At 35.2% G+C, this 17,614-nt stretch overlaps 1 protein-coding gene across 1 annotated transcript in view; it reads right to left on the bottom strand.

Moving 5' to 3' along the window:
• The window catches only part of TPR (translocated promoter region, nuclear basket protein), a 65,360-nt gene that overhangs the window by 36,986 nt on the left and 10,760 nt on the right, over positions 1–17,614 (bottom strand). Inside the window, exons 8-25 of the mRNA XM_055419087.2 lie at positions 17,328–17,420; positions 16,812–16,892; positions 16,644–16,731; positions 15,759–15,899; positions 15,330–15,421; positions 14,879–15,076; positions 12,242–12,349; positions 11,035–11,261; positions 10,205–10,368; positions 9,622–9,749; positions 9,387–9,535; positions 8,250–8,412; positions 6,987–7,121; positions 6,321–6,461; positions 2,999–3,164; positions 1,776–1,942; positions 1,041–1,193; positions 497–613 (exon numbers count right to left, since the gene is read on the bottom strand). Of these exons, the coding sequence (XP_055275062.2) occupies positions 497–613; positions 1,041–1,193; positions 1,776–1,942; positions 2,999–3,164; positions 6,321–6,461; positions 6,987–7,121; positions 8,250–8,412; positions 9,387–9,535; positions 9,622–9,749; positions 10,205–10,368; positions 11,035–11,261; positions 12,242–12,349; positions 14,879–15,076; positions 15,330–15,421; positions 15,759–15,899; positions 16,644–16,731; positions 16,812–16,892; positions 17,328–17,420 (2,511 nt within the window). The remainder of the gene's footprint in view (positions 1–496; positions 614–1,040; positions 1,194–1,775; positions 1,943–2,998; positions 3,165–6,320; positions 6,462–6,986; positions 7,122–8,249; positions 8,413–9,386; positions 9,536–9,621; positions 9,750–10,204; positions 10,369–11,034; positions 11,262–12,241; positions 12,350–14,878; positions 15,077–15,329; positions 15,422–15,758; positions 15,900–16,643; positions 16,732–16,811; positions 16,893–17,327; positions 17,421–17,614) is intronic.

Here is a 17,614-nt window from a genome sequence, read left to right as displayed (position 1 = left end):
TGAGAGTCCCTTATACTGCAAGGAGATCCAACCAGTCCATTCTAAAGGAGATCAATCCTGGATGTTCATTGGAGGGACTGATGCTAAAGCTGAAACTGCAATACTTTGGCCACCTCATGCGACGAGTTGACTCACTGGAAAAGACTCTGATGCTGGGAAAGGTTGGGGGCGGGAGGAGAAGGGGACGACGGAGAATGAGATGGCTGGATGGCATCACCGACTCTATGGACATGAGTTTGAGTGAAGTCCGGGAGTTGGTGATGGACAGGGAGGCCTGGCGTGCTGTGATTCATGGGGTCGCGGAGAGTCGGACACGACTGAGCGACTGAACTGAACTGAAACTTATCAGTTGATCTTATTCCAAGTGGCCCAAGAGTGGAAATAACTTGCATGTTTTATAAAATGCATCAATCCCTAAAATGCATTACTATACTTGAAGAACTGTGCCCTAAGATCAAAGCTCACCTTCCAATGACTGGCTCTGAGTGACACTTACTTGTTCCTGACAATCCCGTCTGGCTTGCTGTTCATTACTCAAAGCTGTGCTTGCTCTCTGAAGAGCTTCTTGTACTTCATTCTGAACACTACTGAGTGTTTTCTTTAACTCAGATAACTAAATTGAAGAACAAGATTAAAACCAAGAGTTAATTGCAAATTTACTTTAAAATTATCGAAGTCAGGTTTTTAAAAGTACAAGTAGTCCAAAGACTTATTAAGTTTAAATAGTTTATCACCTGATACATTGTGCAAATTTTGCAGGCTTACATTCACTCCACATTATTAAAAATGTGTACAAAAGTAAATTTTCAGGCAGAGGCTTCTGAAAAGCAACACTGATATCTAGTATCATAAAGTAGTCTCAAGTATCCAAAAGGAAACATGTACAGATCAGAGTAAAATACAAAACTAAAATAATTATGTAAGGTATGTGTTCAATCAGCATCTGCTGAGAATAACTGAATGGTAATTAATGAGCTAGATAAAAGAATCTAAATCCTTACAACAGAAAAAGTTACTGGCATGGTAATAACCTAATTTACCTGTTGTTCCATGCTCTCTATGGCTTTTCTCTTGTCATCCTGAAGTTCCTGTTTTTCCTTCTCTACTTCCATCAACTTCTTTTCCAGCTGTGTCTGAAATTCGGCTGACTCTTTTAAGCGAACTTCAATATTCTTCCGTACTTCTTCTGTCACCTTCACCATCAACCAAACAGTAGGGTACAAAGAATATACACATTTAAAATTGTACAATTACTTTCCCCAAATCAAAGCTAGATTTATTTATTTTGATAGGTAAGAAGGGGATTTAGAGAGAAACTCTGTTCATAGACAGTGTGGGCCATCTTACAAGGCAAGTTTAGCCTAAGCTAAATTTGAAACATACTAAAATTCACAAATGGGATACACTGACCTTCCTATCTTGGCTGATAGTGCCTATTACAGGGAATAACTTCCTATCTTTACTATTCAAATGATGCTTTCCTTCAAGGCCAGGCAAAAATGCCATCTCCCCTGTGAAGTCATGCATACTCAAAAGACAAACGATCTCACCTACCACCCACTCACATCAGCATTTCATCTGTACTTTTTCTACAGGAATACACTTCCCATGTTCTACAAATTGTGTCTGGTTTTTTTGTTGTATCTGGCTTATTAGACTCAAGCACTTTTAAGAGGTAAGTGCAATGCCAGTTGAACCCACACTTTTACACAGTGCCTTACATATCCTAACTTTAAAAAAAAGTACATGCAAACTGATTTCAAAATTGCATATACCTGTTTTTCCTTGTTGAGGGACTCTTCCAAACTTGTAACCATTGCACGATACTGTTCCACATTACTAGTGCTTGTTTTGAGTCTTTCCTTCAAGTCATTCACCTGCTCTTCTGCCTGCCTTAGCTGGCTCAGAAGGTCATCCATATCTTCTTTGTTGCTAGGCTGACCTAATAGATTTAACAGCTTTCTTAAAATTAACATTTTAAATGATATTAAAGATGACTGCTATTAAAGAATTTGTGAAATAACAATTAAGGCTGAGACGTAGAAGTATTTAACTATCTAGAAAGTGTATTTCAACCTATGACGAATACCAAAATAAAAACAGGTTATAGTCAGTAGATTATTTCTTTAAAAACAAAAATGTTTAAATATTTGAACTCTGCTGTTACAAATTTTTTTTAAAGAGGTATTTAAAAGAGAATATAAAATAATTCCACTAAACTGAAATAGCTACTTGTAGAAATTAACATTCTTATTTAAACCACTGTTTATGCCAAAAGGCTACAGCTTAAAACATTTAGAGTAATTTTCATTCTAAAATTCACAGAAAAGGAAGAAATTACAGATTAAAAAGGATGTTTTCTTAACATATGATAACAGTAAGAAAGGAGTTGTGGAGAATTATATATATACAATATATATCACATACATACACATGTATACTTATGTTTTAAATTTCTCTTCTATATTAAGAAATAAGTAAGACCATGTAGAAAGATTACCTGGATTCAATGGGTTTGCATTTGAAATAATGTATTGACAAAGAGTAGGAAAACCTAATGAGACAAACCTTTTCCCTGCAGCTGTCAATAAGCAAAGATTAGGAATACTGCTCTAAAGAGATCAAACAAATCCATGATTGCTGTAAGTTAGCCTTATCATTACATATTTAGTAAGTAACTTCATCTCAAAAGGGAGAGCTAAAAATTCAAATTATTAACCCTCCACAAGAGAAACATTCTTAAAGCATCAATGAAATGGTTTTAACAACTGGAAAACTAAGAGTGTATCTTGGTCAGCTGCCACATGTACAACTATTCTGAATCTTTCAAGTCTGTGCATTTATTAATTTAGGTGGAAAACTGGGCTTTACTGTATGAAGAGTAAAGTTTTCTGTTTTGTTTATATCTTTTGCTAGTATCTATGAAAAAAATGACTATTTATTTACAGGATATGTTATAAACCTGGTACTTTAATAATCAGCCTACTTAATTATTTACCTTTACCAGTTCTCTGTGAAGACTGAGAAGCAAGTTGGACTTCCATATTACTGAGGTGCTGTTTCAATGTACCAATTTCCTTTTGAGCATTTTTTAACAGTTCTTTTGTGTTAAGATGAAGATTCGTCTCAGTATCCAGCTGTCTCTTTGTATCTAAAAGTTGAACCTAAAAGAAAAAAAATACATTAACCCTACAAACACTATCTTTCAATTTTTAAATAACTAGAGATTCAAATTACCTTTTTACAGAACGTTAAACTGGCTAAAACAGAGCAACAGAACTGACGTTTACCTCCTGAACTGAAACAACCAAAATAAATCAGCAACAAAAAACAGACAAAATGCTCTGACCCAACTGAGATAGGAAACAGAAGAGATGAACCCTACAAATTCTCAGCTTATTAAGAGTGTCCAGGCCCACTCCAGTATTCTTGCCTAGAGAATCCCGTGGTCAGAGGAGCCTGGTGGGCTACTGTTCTTGGGGCTGCACAGAGTTGGACACGACTGAAGCAACTTAGCATGCATGCATGCATTGGAGAAGGAAATGGCATCCCACTCCAGTATTCTTGCCCGGAGAATCCCATGGACAGAGAAGCCCGGTGGGCTGCTGCCTATGGGGTCTCAGAGAGTCGGACACGACTGAAGCGACTTAGCAGAAGCAGCAGGCTAAGCAAAGGGAAAGGAAAATGAGGCCACAGACTTCATGAACTGGGAACACAGAATACAAGAGGCCAGACCAGCTTGAATTCATAGACTATCAGAGAGAAGAGAGCTGCCCAGACACAGTACTATGGAGACTCGCACAGGTTCCCTTCTGGAATATTGAGCAAGAGTGATCAGTGCATGCCTGTGAAAATACCACAGATGGTAAAGAATCAAACAGAGACTGGAGTGGTCTGAAGACTGAAGACTCTCTGGTCCTCAGAGCAAGTCGGGAATAATGCCTGTTTCCAGCAGCCTGACTGAAAAGCTCTTAATTCACTGGACTCTGGGACTAGAACTCAGGAAGATATTGCCTTGGCTCAGTTCAGTTGCTCAGTCATGTCCGACTCTTTGCGACCCCATGGACTGTAGCATGCCAGGTTTCCCCGTCTATCAACAACTCATGGAGCCTACTCAAACTCATGTCCATCGAGTCGTTGATATCATCCAACCATCTCATCCACTGTCGTTCCCTTTTCCTCCTGCCTTCAATCTTTCCTAACATCAGGGTCTATTTCAGTGAGTCAGTTCTTCACATCAGGTGACCAAAGTACTGGAGTTTCAGCTTCAGCCTCAATCCTTCCAATGAATATTCAGGACTGATTTCCTTTAGGATGGACTGGTTGGATCTCCTTGCATTCCAAGGGACTCTCAAGAGTCTTTTCCAGCACCACAGTTCAAAAGCATCAATTCTTCGGCGATCAGCTTTCTTCACAGTCCAACTCTCACATCCATACATGACCACAGGAAAAACCATAGTCTTGACTAGATGGACCTTGGTTGGGAAAGTAATGTCTCTGCTTTTTAACATGCTATCTAGGTTGGTCATAACTTTCCTTCCAAGGAGTAAGCGTCTTTTAATTTCATGGCTGTAATCACCATCTGCAGTGATTATGGAGCCCCCCAAATAAAGTCTCTCACTGATTTTATGGTTTCCCCATCTATTAGCCATGAAACGATGGGACCAGATGCCATGATCTTAGTTTTCTGAATGTTGAGTTTTAAGCCACCTTTTTCACTCTCCTCTTTCACTTTCATCAAGAGGCTGTTTAGTTCTTCACTTTCTGCCATAAGGGTGGTGTCATCTGCATGTCTGAGGTTATTGATGTTTCTCCCAGCAATCTTTGATTCCAGCTTGTGCTTCATCCAGCCCAGTATTTTGCCTGATGCACACTGCATATAAGAGAAACAAGCAGGGTGACAATATACAGCCTTGATGTACTCCTTTCCTGATTTGAAACCAGTCTGCCATTCCATGTCCAGTTCTAACTGTTGCTTCTTGACCTGTATATAGATTTCTTAGGAGGCAGGTCAGGCGGTCTGGTATTCCTATCTCTTTAAGAATTTTCCATAGTTTGTTGTGATCTACATAATCAAAGGCTTTGGCGTAGTCAATAAAGCAAAAGTAGATGTTTTTCTGGAACTCTACTGCTTTTTCTATGATCCAACAAATGTTAGGAATTTGATCTCTAGTTCCTCTGCCTTTTCTAAATCCAGCTTGAACATCTGGAAGTTCACGGTTCATGCTTGAAGCCTGGCATCGAGAATTCTGAGCACTGCTTTGCTAGCATGTGAGATGAGGACAATTGTGTGGTAGTTTGGACATTCTTTGGTATTGCCTTTCTTTGGGACTGGAATGAAAACTGACCTTTTACAGTCCTGTGGGCCACTGCTGAGTTTTCCAACTTTGCTGGCATATTGAGTGTAGCACTTTCACAGCATCATCTTTTAGGATTTGAAATAGCTCAACTGGAATTCCATCACCTCCACTAGCTTTGTTCGTAGTAATGTTTCCTAAAGCCCACCAGACTTCCTCTAGGTGGGTGATCACACCATCGTGGTTATCTGGGTCATGAAGATCTTTTTTGTATAGTTCTTCTGGGTATTCCTGCCACCTCTTCTTAATACCTTCTGCTTCTGTTAGGTCCATACCATTTCTGTCTTTTATTGTGCCCATTTTTGCATGAAATGTTCTCTTGGTATCTCTAATTTTCTTGAAGAAATCTCTAGTCTTTCCCATTCTATTGTTTTCCTCTATTTCTTTGCATTGATCCCTGAGGAAGGCTTTCTTATCTTTCCTTGCTATTCTTTGGAACTCTGCTTTCAAATGGGTGTATCTTTCCTTTTCTCCCTTGCCTTTCGCTTCTCTTCTTTTCTCAGTTATTTGTAAGGCCTCCTCAGACAACTATTTTGCCATTTTGCATTTCTTTTTCTTGGGGATGGTCTTGATCACTGCCTCTTGTACAATGTCATGAACCTCTGTCATAATTCTTTAGGCACTCTATCAGATCTAATCCCTTGAATCGATTTGTCTCTATTTTTTACAATTTTTTAGGCATGCTTTGAGTCTGCCTAATATATTGTAAGAAATAGACTCAAGAGAATCAAACAGTTAACTGCAGTCCAGGACAAAGCCCAAGATTTAAAGAAAATAAAATATTGGGCACCCCTCAGGACAAAACTCATCGTTATGGCACCCAATGGAAAATTACTAGCCATACAAAAAGGCAAGAAAAACTTAAAGAGTCTGTAAGAGATCTCTTCAAGGTTGTGCTTCAACATGAGCTTGATTTTTAAACATAAATATTCTATAGAAATTCAGAACACTGATAAGACTCACATCCAGATTTCTAGTAAGTGTATGCCTCTGTTCCACTTCATTCTCCAACTTCTTCTTTAGATGGGATATTTCATGTTCCAGTTTTTCTATCTGGCTACTAAGCCTTTGTTTGGTTTCTGTTTCTGATCGCTCTAATATTCCCTAAGGATTAAAAAAATATAGATATATTTTGGTTATACTTAAAAAAAAAGTAAGAACAAATGAACAAAAAAATCAAAGGCAACTGGAAATTACAGGAATACAACTCATTTCTGCATGAAGGAGTTAAGATCTAAAACATTTACCAAGAAGGTATTTTGACATTTTCCATAGTGAAACATCTATTTAATAGGGAAAATAAGAACCATATTACCACAGCCAGATTTCTTGACATTTTGAAGAATATAAACCAAAGATTTAATCTTGCAAACAACTGAACTGATTAGGACTCTGTAAATATAGACCTAAGGATCAAAACTGCCAATTGCCTGGCTTCAGTCAGTTCTCGTTCAATGTTTTACTTAAAATACTGATGTCTTAAATAAACTTCAAAATTCAATGATCATCATAATGCATGACAAAAATGACATAAACGTTGTCATTAAGAAAACTGAGAGAATACAATGTTAAATTTATTCAAATTTAACTCAATTTTTTTCTCTACTTATCCCTTTTTTATTTGGTTACCTGAATTGTTTGCAGATTAGTAAGCAGTAAGTTTTGCCCTCTTTGTTCAGCCAACAAAGATTCTCTCTGCTGAGAAAGACGGACTTCTGACAGTTTAAGCATTTCCTTTTCTTTTTTCAGATTTTCTGCTCTTACCTTGAGTCAAGTACAAAAAAAAAAAAAAATTGCTGAAAAACAATGTGTCAAATGTAATAACACAATTATAAAAGTTTCATGTATTGAATTATGAAACAAATATTATTGGAAATACCAATAAAACCAAAGGAAAAATTCTTACAATTACCACAAATACATTATCTTTGGTCCAGCAAATCAAGACTTAAACAAACAAACAAACAAAATCTAAAATGCCAGAGTATAAGAGGCAAAATTACAAAACTATGCAGGTCATACCTGCTTACTATTGAACTATGCAAGTTTTAGAAACTAAACTTGGCTTCTAAGTATCTGTTTGAATGCTGACTTATCTATTTGAACTTTATTTCCCCATGAGGAGTACCCTCTGAGTCTCAGGATACAGAAGGGCTTGCTGAAAATCAGTATCCTCAAGGTATTCATATTTACAGGATGAGTCAAAAACTATCAATTATAAAACTGACTCCACAAGTTTGAAACAGTGCTGCTGTCTATTCTCCACAAAGGGGTGGGGACAAGACAGAAATAACAGAGCCATCAGAATTAGAAAAGCTAGGTTGTAAGTCCCAACCAACCCGTATCTCATGATGGCCCCCAAATGGGCAAATTACTTAACTTCTGAGTCCTTTACAATAAGTAAAATGGGGGAATAACTATACCAAGATCATAAACAATGATTAAAATAGTTGTGAGAAATAAGTTTATAAAAAGCAAAACGCTGTTATGAGAATCTATCATCAAAGACTTTAGAATTTAAGTGGAAAGTACTGTCAATTTCTGATTGACATATAAATTTATGTTGCAATTGAGGACAGAGTTCAATGCTAATGAAATTTTTATACTTTTACTAGAAATGAGCAAGAATGGATAAAATATTCATCCCTAGCCTTTGTTGTAACCAAAGAAATCTTAGCCCAGAAAAATCAACTTCTTTCTCTTTCCTCTTTTACTAGAAAAAATCACCCAACTGCTCTGATGGATGGGTGGATGCCAGGAAACTATTTGATAAGGATGCATAATACACAAACCTCAAAAATCTACATTATACCAACCAGTAAAATCAAAATAATAATTAAAAAACAAGTGTCAAACGCAACTTCTAAGACAGATGATAGAAATTGGCCTCACTTCTGCAACAGCTAGCTTTTCATTAGCGCCTCTCAGATCCTGCGTCATTGTATTGATGATCTGTTCTTGCTTCTGAGTTGTTGCAGTGAGTTTCTGATTTCTTTCATGTAGGGATGTTATTTCTCGACGGTATCCTTCAACATTATCTTGCAGCATTTCATAACTTATATGAAAGAAAAATAATTCTGTAAGCAAATGAAATACTGTATCCTAGCTCAATTTCTTGAGTTTCACAAGAGCTTAATTTTATATGATTGATAATATGAAATATATGATTTGTGTAATAATGTAAAAATCTTCATTCTTTTTTCTAAACTCCAAGTTTAGCAGTTAAGTTCAAATTCTAAATAAGCACTGGATTTCATGCTGAATTAACTTTTTAATCTTACATACAAGCATTTTAATCATATTCAAAATAATGTCAATATAACATTCATACAGGAAGACAACCATCACAATGCAGTATGCAATTTAAGGTATTTATGCACGGTGAGTGATGGATTTTTGCCAATCCTTTTTTTCCCCATCTATAATTGTTCACCTTATTGCCTTATGTGCTTATGTCTTATGTGTTTAAAAGCTTAGAAAGTGGCTGGCTAGAAATATCAACATGGTGCTTTTACTGGGATATCAAACTGTTGGAAACTACAGAGACTGCTGGTCATACTTGCAAAACAGTCTGATAACGTAGTATACAAAGAAGTAAGTTTTTCCTAACTTGATAAACTAACAACTACTCAATGGATCTGTTAACTACGGAACGAAATTTACTGTTATTCCTTTTCAAGTGACCAAAAAAGTCAATTTTCCCAAAATTAACTCTAGTGCCTGCTTCTCTTCTACCTAGACTAGAAAAGGCTGAATGAAATTTCTCATACTTCTCTTATCCTCCTTAATTAAAATAATGAAGTCCTATGGAAACAGTATGTCCTTTAATCTTAGGAAGGAAAAACAGAAACATTCCTTATATGAATTTACCTGGACCCCTTAATAACATTCACAGGAATCATTAATCAAAAGTGAAAAATGAACCCCTGTAACTTCTCAACCTGGATCAGAAACCACCAAAAAAAGTAATTAGATTCCACTGAATACCAAGTATTATGTTTAGACTCAACTTTTGAAAAGAAAATTTACCGTTTAGAAGCAAAATCTAGCTGGGTAGAGATTTTGGTATTTTGTGATCGCAAGTCTGTGACTTGCTCCTGAAGTTTCTCAAGCTGCTCATTCTGCATTTTTTCATTATCTGCCTTTTCTTTTTTGTAGTTCTCAAAAATTTCCTGCAGCTAATTAGAGAAATTGTTAGATGAAATTATTACATGTTCTCAAAAATGTGACTCAAGATTAAGGTGTCAAGTTAGGGGTATTTTACCTGTTTAAGTGCAGCCTTCGCTTCTATAGCCTCTGCTGGCTCAATTACTGGAGCAGGAGTGGAAGCAGTCTGTGATGTACTTGAACGTTTTGGAGTTGACACAAGAGAAATATCATCTAAGCCTGAAGCTTCAGAAATGCAAAAAGAATGATGTAACACCTCTTCACAAAATACATCATTACTGGAAGTCAACAGGCTGACTAATTTAAATTAAACCACAAGATTATAGAAATTATGAAACAAAGAACCTACTAAATAACTGACTACAATTATTTATGATTTCTAGTTAAATAAAGGTAATTTTTGCAGGCTAAATGTTAAAACATAACAAAAATAAGTAATATAATTCATTGACTCTCAGACGCATACTTTGCAACAATGATCAGCAATTTTCTTACCTAAAATAATGGTGTATTTTAGAACTAATGATGTATTACAATCACTCATATATGGTAGCCACATTTGAAGTTATCATCATTAGAGCAGACATTGCTTATGTAGCAAAATCCATTCCCTAATATACATTTCAGAAATATTTCCCAGAAATACTTGGAAACTTTTAAGATAACATAAAAACTCCTACCCTGTAAAGGAATGGCAACTCCCGTTGTCTGTGACAACAGAATTCGGTACATATCACGCTGACGAACTATAGAATCAACAAGCTGCATTTGATGTTGCCGTGATTCACGGAGTTGTTCCAATTCAGTGAGGGCGTTCTCAAGTTTGACCTGAAGCTCAGAAATTCTGCAGGAAAATAAATCAAGTCTATTTAACAGGACTGAGATTGAGAGGCAGTTTTCATTTCTACCGCAAATTGACTAAGCATCTTATCGCCTGTCTTTAAGCACAGTATTTTCATCTCTTATCCTTTCCTTCTTTTGTTGCTATTTTAAGAATAGCTTTTAAAACCCCCACTACATAGGACTCAGGTGCTCTACAAGGTCATCTGAAAATTTTGTTTGCAAAAATCAAACCAATTCCACTCAGTACAAATCCCATTCTTCTTGCTTTCATAGCCATCCCTCCTTCTCTAGCACCAAAACCATTATTTCAAAAGATTCTTTCCTTTGAGTTATTCTTAAGTATCTTCTTCATGAAGCCAGGTCTGTTCCCCTAAATTGAGGCTGGGTCTCACACCTCTACGCTCTCACAGAAAGGCTTTTCTCTCTTACTGCACAAATCACACTGAACTAAAACAATCTATTTACTGATCTTATTATCTGTCTCACTTACAAACCATCTCATCCAAAAACTGGGGTCCTTGAGAGTAGAATTTTTCAGCAATATGGTTGCTTGATTTTATTTTTTTCTCCTAAATCACTATATTCCCAATATCCAGTACTGTTTAAGGCACATAAAAAGTTTTCAATAAATGTTTGCTGAATAAACCAAATTAAGTCCATTGCTTACTTGGATGAAGTTGTTTCTTGTTCTTCTCTTTCTCTGGTTTCCCCAAGTTCCCGAAGGGCCACTAAGAGACGTTGATTTTGCTGTTGAAGCTCTTCAATGTTTCTATAAGATACTAGATGCTGTGATATTACTTCAGATGAACTACTTATATCAGCAGAGCTTACTTCCTCATCACGGATTACATGGTTACCCCTCGCTTCTTCAAGTTCCATCAGAAGCACTCTAATCTAAAAAAAAAAAGTTTTATTGTGTTATCAAACAGTACTGGTTTTGACTTTGGAAATGTTTAGAAGTGAAAATTTTCAAATGACAAGGTTACCTTACGAATACCTTCGACAGAGTACTAAATTATCTTGAAAAAACTAATTTTCAAGCTTATCATTTTAGATATTAAGAACTAAATAAAGAAAATCTTAATCGGAAAAATTTCTCATTTGTATGAAAAGTATGTAATGAAAACTGTTATTTTTTAAAAAGAAGTCAAATTATAATTCCAGAGGCAAGGTTCCATTTTTAAAAACAATGACCATACAAAACACTCAGAAATATATACTCGTTGTGTCCGTACATCTGCACTTGCATGCTTAGATATGTATTACAGAGTGGAGCAGAAGGGGAGCATGGGAAATAGATGCTAAGTTCATTCATGTAAAATTTTTATTTGTTTTTGTTTGTGTATTTGTTGTTGTTCAGTTATTCCACATACAAAAATTAGGGTAAAATATATGAACAAAAATATCTACATCTCCAAACTTAATCAGTTAAAAAAAACAGTGTTAGGGGAATGCACTTACAGATGCATATACAAAATAAGTGATTTTATTTCAGTAAAAACAAAGAATGCTTATGTATGTTCATATATGCTCACATGTATCTGTACATATAAGAAGATGTGAAAGAATACACACACCAGTCTGCTAACTCTGGGACTTGAACTGTGGGAAGATAACTCTTTTATCTTTGAATTATTTCATTAATTACAACCAGTTACCTTCAAACTGAAAATTTATCAAACGCTTAAAGAAAAGAAAAAAGGGAGGGGCTAAGAATAAACAATGACTAGACTGCAATACATTTAGAGCAGTTTTCTCAGTTGATGAGAATTTCATATGTACTAGTTCTATCTTACATACCTGGAAACAAACATTACTAGGCAGTTAGTTCAGGAAAAAACAAAATAAAATAGGAAAAGAAACAAAAAACTAACCTGTTGTGAAAGATCTTTTATTTGTACTTCCATTCTTTGATTGTCTCTTTCAAGCACAGATGAATGTTTATTGGCTTTATCTGTATCCTCCTGCAATCGCTGAATCTCCTTTAAAATGAAGTCAAATTAAAATTATGTTATTTTCTTCTAAGATGCATACAAATAGCAGTTACACAAATAACAAAAGTATACAGTGCTCAAATATCACAGTAATCAACTTACAATTTAAAATATTCTATATAATATAGTAGCCTCTAAAGAGAAATTTCTTAAAAATATGAATACGTTTCTTAATATTTAAAATAAGCTCAACATTATAATGTTCATCACCGTATGATAATGAAGGGGGTTCCCCCCAAATTAACTGTGAATCAAAATGTTAAAGCCACACCAAATTCATAGTATATTATCAAATGATGTTGGAGATCAAACACTCTCAAAAAACTTTGTTATTAAGACAAAAACAAAGGATTGCATTACAGTGATAATCATTATTATACTATCTAGAAATAAGTATTAAAAGCAAAAAATGTTGCGTAAGACTTGGATTTATTAAAAAGTGCAGCGGGAACTAATTTTAAAGAATCAGCAGCCAATGTTACAAGGCTGTTAAAAAAAAGAAAAATGGTAACATATTGCAGTAATGTTTTGCATCACAGTATCATCAGGGATTTAGGGGCACAGTTTTAAGGAGTTTGATATAAGCACACAGTATCTTTGAAATCTTATGTTTTATCTCCAATTCATATAAATTTTGCTTCTTAATGCACTGTTCTCACATAATACGTATTATTTCACAAAGTATATATTGTTACAGATATTATACAAGTGAAAGATGGCTTATATTTATCCTGCTGTTTCAAGTGCCTCTGAGCACAATGCCCTCAAGGTACAAGGATAAACCAATTTCAGCAGGAACAAGTATGAGACAAGATGAAGCAGGCAAATATTCATGAAAAATGGTATGACACAAACCTACTGAGCTCAAACTCGGATCAATTAAGATGCCAAGGAAGTAACTTGGTTACAAAATTCTAGAAATCTGAGAAATGAGCACCACTGCATATAGACTGGACATATATGTTACGGACAGAAGATTCGGCTACAATAAGATACTGAAATTATTTTTAAAGCTTTTGGAAGTTATGAAAAAAGTCTGTATTTATTACCGTACCTGCACATAAGTGAATTAACAGGTTTTCCCACAGTGAACAGCCGCTATTACCTGATTCTTAAGCCCTCCACTTTACTACCTCCTCAGACAATAAGCTTCAGGTAAAATGCTCACTTTCAACAGTGAGAAAGTCAAGGTGATCCAAAGGACCTCTTTTTAAACCACACCAGAGGGGCAGGGGTGTGTCTCAACGTACCATATTCTCTCAAGGCAAGACTGCTAATGTGATTTGATTCAGGAAAGAGACCGTTAGACACAATACACCCTGATTTAAACTGACATCTAAATTGTAATAACAACAGCAATAAAAGTTTAAGTCAAATTAAGGACACATTTGGGCTTCCCTGGTGGCTCAGATGGTAAAGAATCTGTCTGCAATGTAGAAGACTTGGGTTCAATCCCTGGGTCAGGAAGATCCTCTGGAGAAGGTAATGACTACCCATTCCAGTATTCTTGCCTGGAGAATTCCATGAACAGAGGAGCTTGGTGGGCTACCATCAATGGGGTCGTAAAGAGTTGGACAGATTGAGTGACTAACACACATACACACAAAACACAGAGATGCATTTATACTATTTAGCACATACAAATTGATTTTTAATTGATTTCTTTCAATAAAATTTGAATAACTCTCAAAGATTTCTCAGTAATATTAACAGCTGTATCTTAATAAAAAACAACATTGTGCATGTGTGCATGCTAAGTTGCTTCAGTAGTGTCCAACTCTTTGCGACTCTATGGACTATAGCCCACTAGGCTCCTCTGTCCATGAGATTCTCCAGGCAAGAATAGTGGAGTAGGTTGCCATGCCGTTCTCTAGGGAATCTTCCCAACTGAGGGACTGAACCCACGTCTCTGAAGTATCCTGCACTGACAGGCAGGTAGGTTCTTTACCAGCATACAGATACTGGGAAGCCAGCATACAGATACTCTTCTTAAACCAACATCTATTAAAAAGGAGTCTAAAGAAATAAAGAATATTCTCAAACTTCCTTGGTACCTCTAATACACAGAGGAACAGTAACAAAATAATGTATATAAATATTTGCCAAATTGTGAAATAATATTTTTATAAAGGAGTTCTTTTCAACGAACAGTATTATCATATCCAGAAAGAATATCAGAACTGCCTGACAAAAAATGATCATTGCTAAATTTAAAAAGGTTCTATTACAAAAAGTGATTGTGGCTATTTATTACCCACTAGAGAACCCTACAAAAAACACCCCAAATTTGGGTCTTAAAAAATGCTAAAGGTTTTCAATGTTTGCTGAATAAAGATAAAATATTTTGCAATTAGAAATAATGTAAAGACAAGTTTTAAAATATATAATTACCCTACCACTGAAAAAGCAATTAGTTTTTGAGGTAAATTCTTTATTTCTAAGAAAGAACCATCCTACTTAGTAAATTATTTCTGTTATGTATTTTTTCTACAGTTAAAATTTAGGAACAGAACCAACCTTCATGGCTTGTTCAAGCTTAACGGATAAACTTGCCACAGCCTTCTGTGCACGCTCATACTCCTCACGTTGGCGTTTCAAAATTGGTGCTTTGGCTTCAACTTCTTTCACTATTTCATCTAGATACTTATTAATCCTTTTGTTTTCTAGTTTCTCCAAAAGCAGCTGATCCTGAGTTTCCACATAAGCATTATATAGCTGAAAGAAGAGAGATCATTTCAAATCCAAGCACAACACAGCCTGTATAGCTTCTTTACAAGCATTCATCCAGCAATGACACAAGATGGAAATGTTTACTATATGTTGCATAGAACCAGGAACCAAGAAAGCCTTCCCTAAAACAATCCATTAATCATTAAACAACAAGAATAAATTTTGCAGGGAATAAGTGTCAGAGAGGTCTAAACACTTTTTGCTGATGGAAAACAATAAGATTTGAGATCATTCTTACCTCAGTTAACTTCATGCCAGGTTTCACTATCTTAGCTACAGCTGCTGCAGTAGGAGACATGGCTGCAAGCTCTTCTTCAGATAAGATGGCCCCTGTGCCAACACACAGAAATCTAGTATACTTTTGGAAAATTTCAAACTAAAGCCACTAATGTTTCTTAGAAAACAAGCAAAAAGTGACACCTACTGTACATTATGTATACATTCCTATGAAGACTTTAAAATATGACAACAAATAATCATTTAACACAATTCTAAAAACCATGCAGCATTAATAGTTAAAACTATTCTGGAAAGTAACACACAATCATGCGTGATCAAATGGTACTTACACCTGACAATAAGAAATGCTATTAGTGAGGTTAAGAGAAGACTATGTAGGAAAGTTCGAGTATTTCTAGCCTTTAATAAGCCGTCTACTGACCCATACCTTTACGTTTTGTGGCAGAAAGCAGGTCATTTGCATTCTCTAATTCCTTCTCTAATTTCCTTATTTTCTCAAGCATTTCTTTTTCCATTCGATCTTTAGATTCTTCCACTTCTATGATATGTTCCTGAAATCCTTTACTGGCTAACAACATGATAGAGACAGAATAACCAAAAACATAATTAAAATCTTTGAGTTTATAAAATGTAATAGTCATTATTTTTCCCTTCAGCAGACAACATTAAATTCTACAGATGCTGTGGTTGATAGTTATTACTCAATGGAAGCTCTTAATGTACTTATAATTCCTGAGGTGTGTGGCCTAGTGAATCCATTTCTTCTTTTGCTATCTCTTTTGTAAAACTGGGAAACTAGGGGAACTCGAACTGTAAAAGAGTGGCTCTAAGTATCTCTTTGGCTTCATCTGATCTTAGATGTCTAGAACACAAGAAATAACTGGGAAAGATCATACGTAAATAACTTACATTAAAAAAAAAGCAAGTATAGAAGAAAACCAAAGACTTTAAAATACACTTTATAACTTAAAAAGTAATAGTTACTTATGATTAAGACAGTACCCAAACTATAAACCCATATGTATTAATATTTTCAAAGTAAATGTTTCAAAAATGGAAGAAAAACTTCTTATCAGAAATCAGAACACATATAAGGCTATTAGATGCAAAATACAGAAAAACATTAGCTATCTATGTTTTCAAATATACTATTTGCTGAAACAGAATTTAAAATTTGATCTAAGCATCTTTCTTATATATCAAATTTTGTCCCTAATAAAGTTAATCTGACCTCTAAATCTATATAAGGGTAAAGAAAACAATACCTTCCATCTAAAAACAAAACAATCTTCCTATAATTGGAAAGTCTTACCTTCTCCAGTTGACTTCAAAAGTCTGTGGAGTTGGTCCACTGCTCGGGTCAGTTCATTGCTCTTTGCCTCTGAATCATCAGCAGCACTCTAAAATTTAATCTTAAAAAAGTTACCCAATATCCATTAATGCAACATTAGGGCATGAAAATGTATGGTAAAGTACTTACCTTGTAAAGGTTAGAGAGTTTTATGTGAGCATTTAATTCATTGTGGAATTTCTCTTCCATACTAGCCTGCTGTTCCTTGGCCTGAAAAACAAAAACAAAACACCAAAAAACCAATTACAAGAGTCTCATTTGAACTGAATTTAGAATGCTTACCAAATGCCAAGATAAAAAATTCAGTTTTTAAAGTAACGAGGTAAAGATTAAAACACCACTAAAATTAAAATCAGTTGTCATGATAGGGATGAATTACCTTAAGGATAAAATGTTTGATATTTTTATCTTAAAGCAGAATAGTTAAATGTCATTAAAATTAACCATACTTATTTTTAGATAGTACTTTAGGTGTGGTATACAACTGATTCTAGTGATTTTACCCTAACTACAACATATAAAAGTGTTCTAGATATTTTATGGTGTTAGGAACAGTAAAAAACATGCTATCATTTTACAAATTAACAGGTTCTGGAGTGTTACAATATTTTTGTAAAAGAGGTATTTTAAAGGGGTCAACTATACCTCTTTCAGTTTGGTCAACAGATCCTCTACATGCTTTTGAAGATTCTCATTTGATGCTTTCAGGCCATTCATCTGTTCTTCCATTCTAGAAACCTAGAAACAAAAAGGCAGAGTTGGGTGGGGGTTGGGGGTGGAGGTGGATACTATATTAACTGAAATTAATTTGATACAAAGTTTCACTGCCAAGTAAAACCAAAATAATCCCCATCTACTAAAAAAGTATTTTATAGGACCTCTCTGGTGGTCCAGTGGATAACAATCCACCTGCCAATTCAAGGGACACAGGT

This window comes from Moschus berezovskii, chromosome 17, assembly GCF_049115385.1.
Source record: "Moschus berezovskii isolate FMDL1 chromosome 17, NW_MosBer_1.0, whole genome shotgun sequence".
Taxonomy (NCBI): Eukaryota; Metazoa; Chordata; class Mammalia; order Artiodactyla; family Moschidae; genus Moschus; species Moschus berezovskii.
Note: the sequence above shows the minus strand (reverse complement) of the source record. Positions and strands in the feature narration are given on the sequence as shown.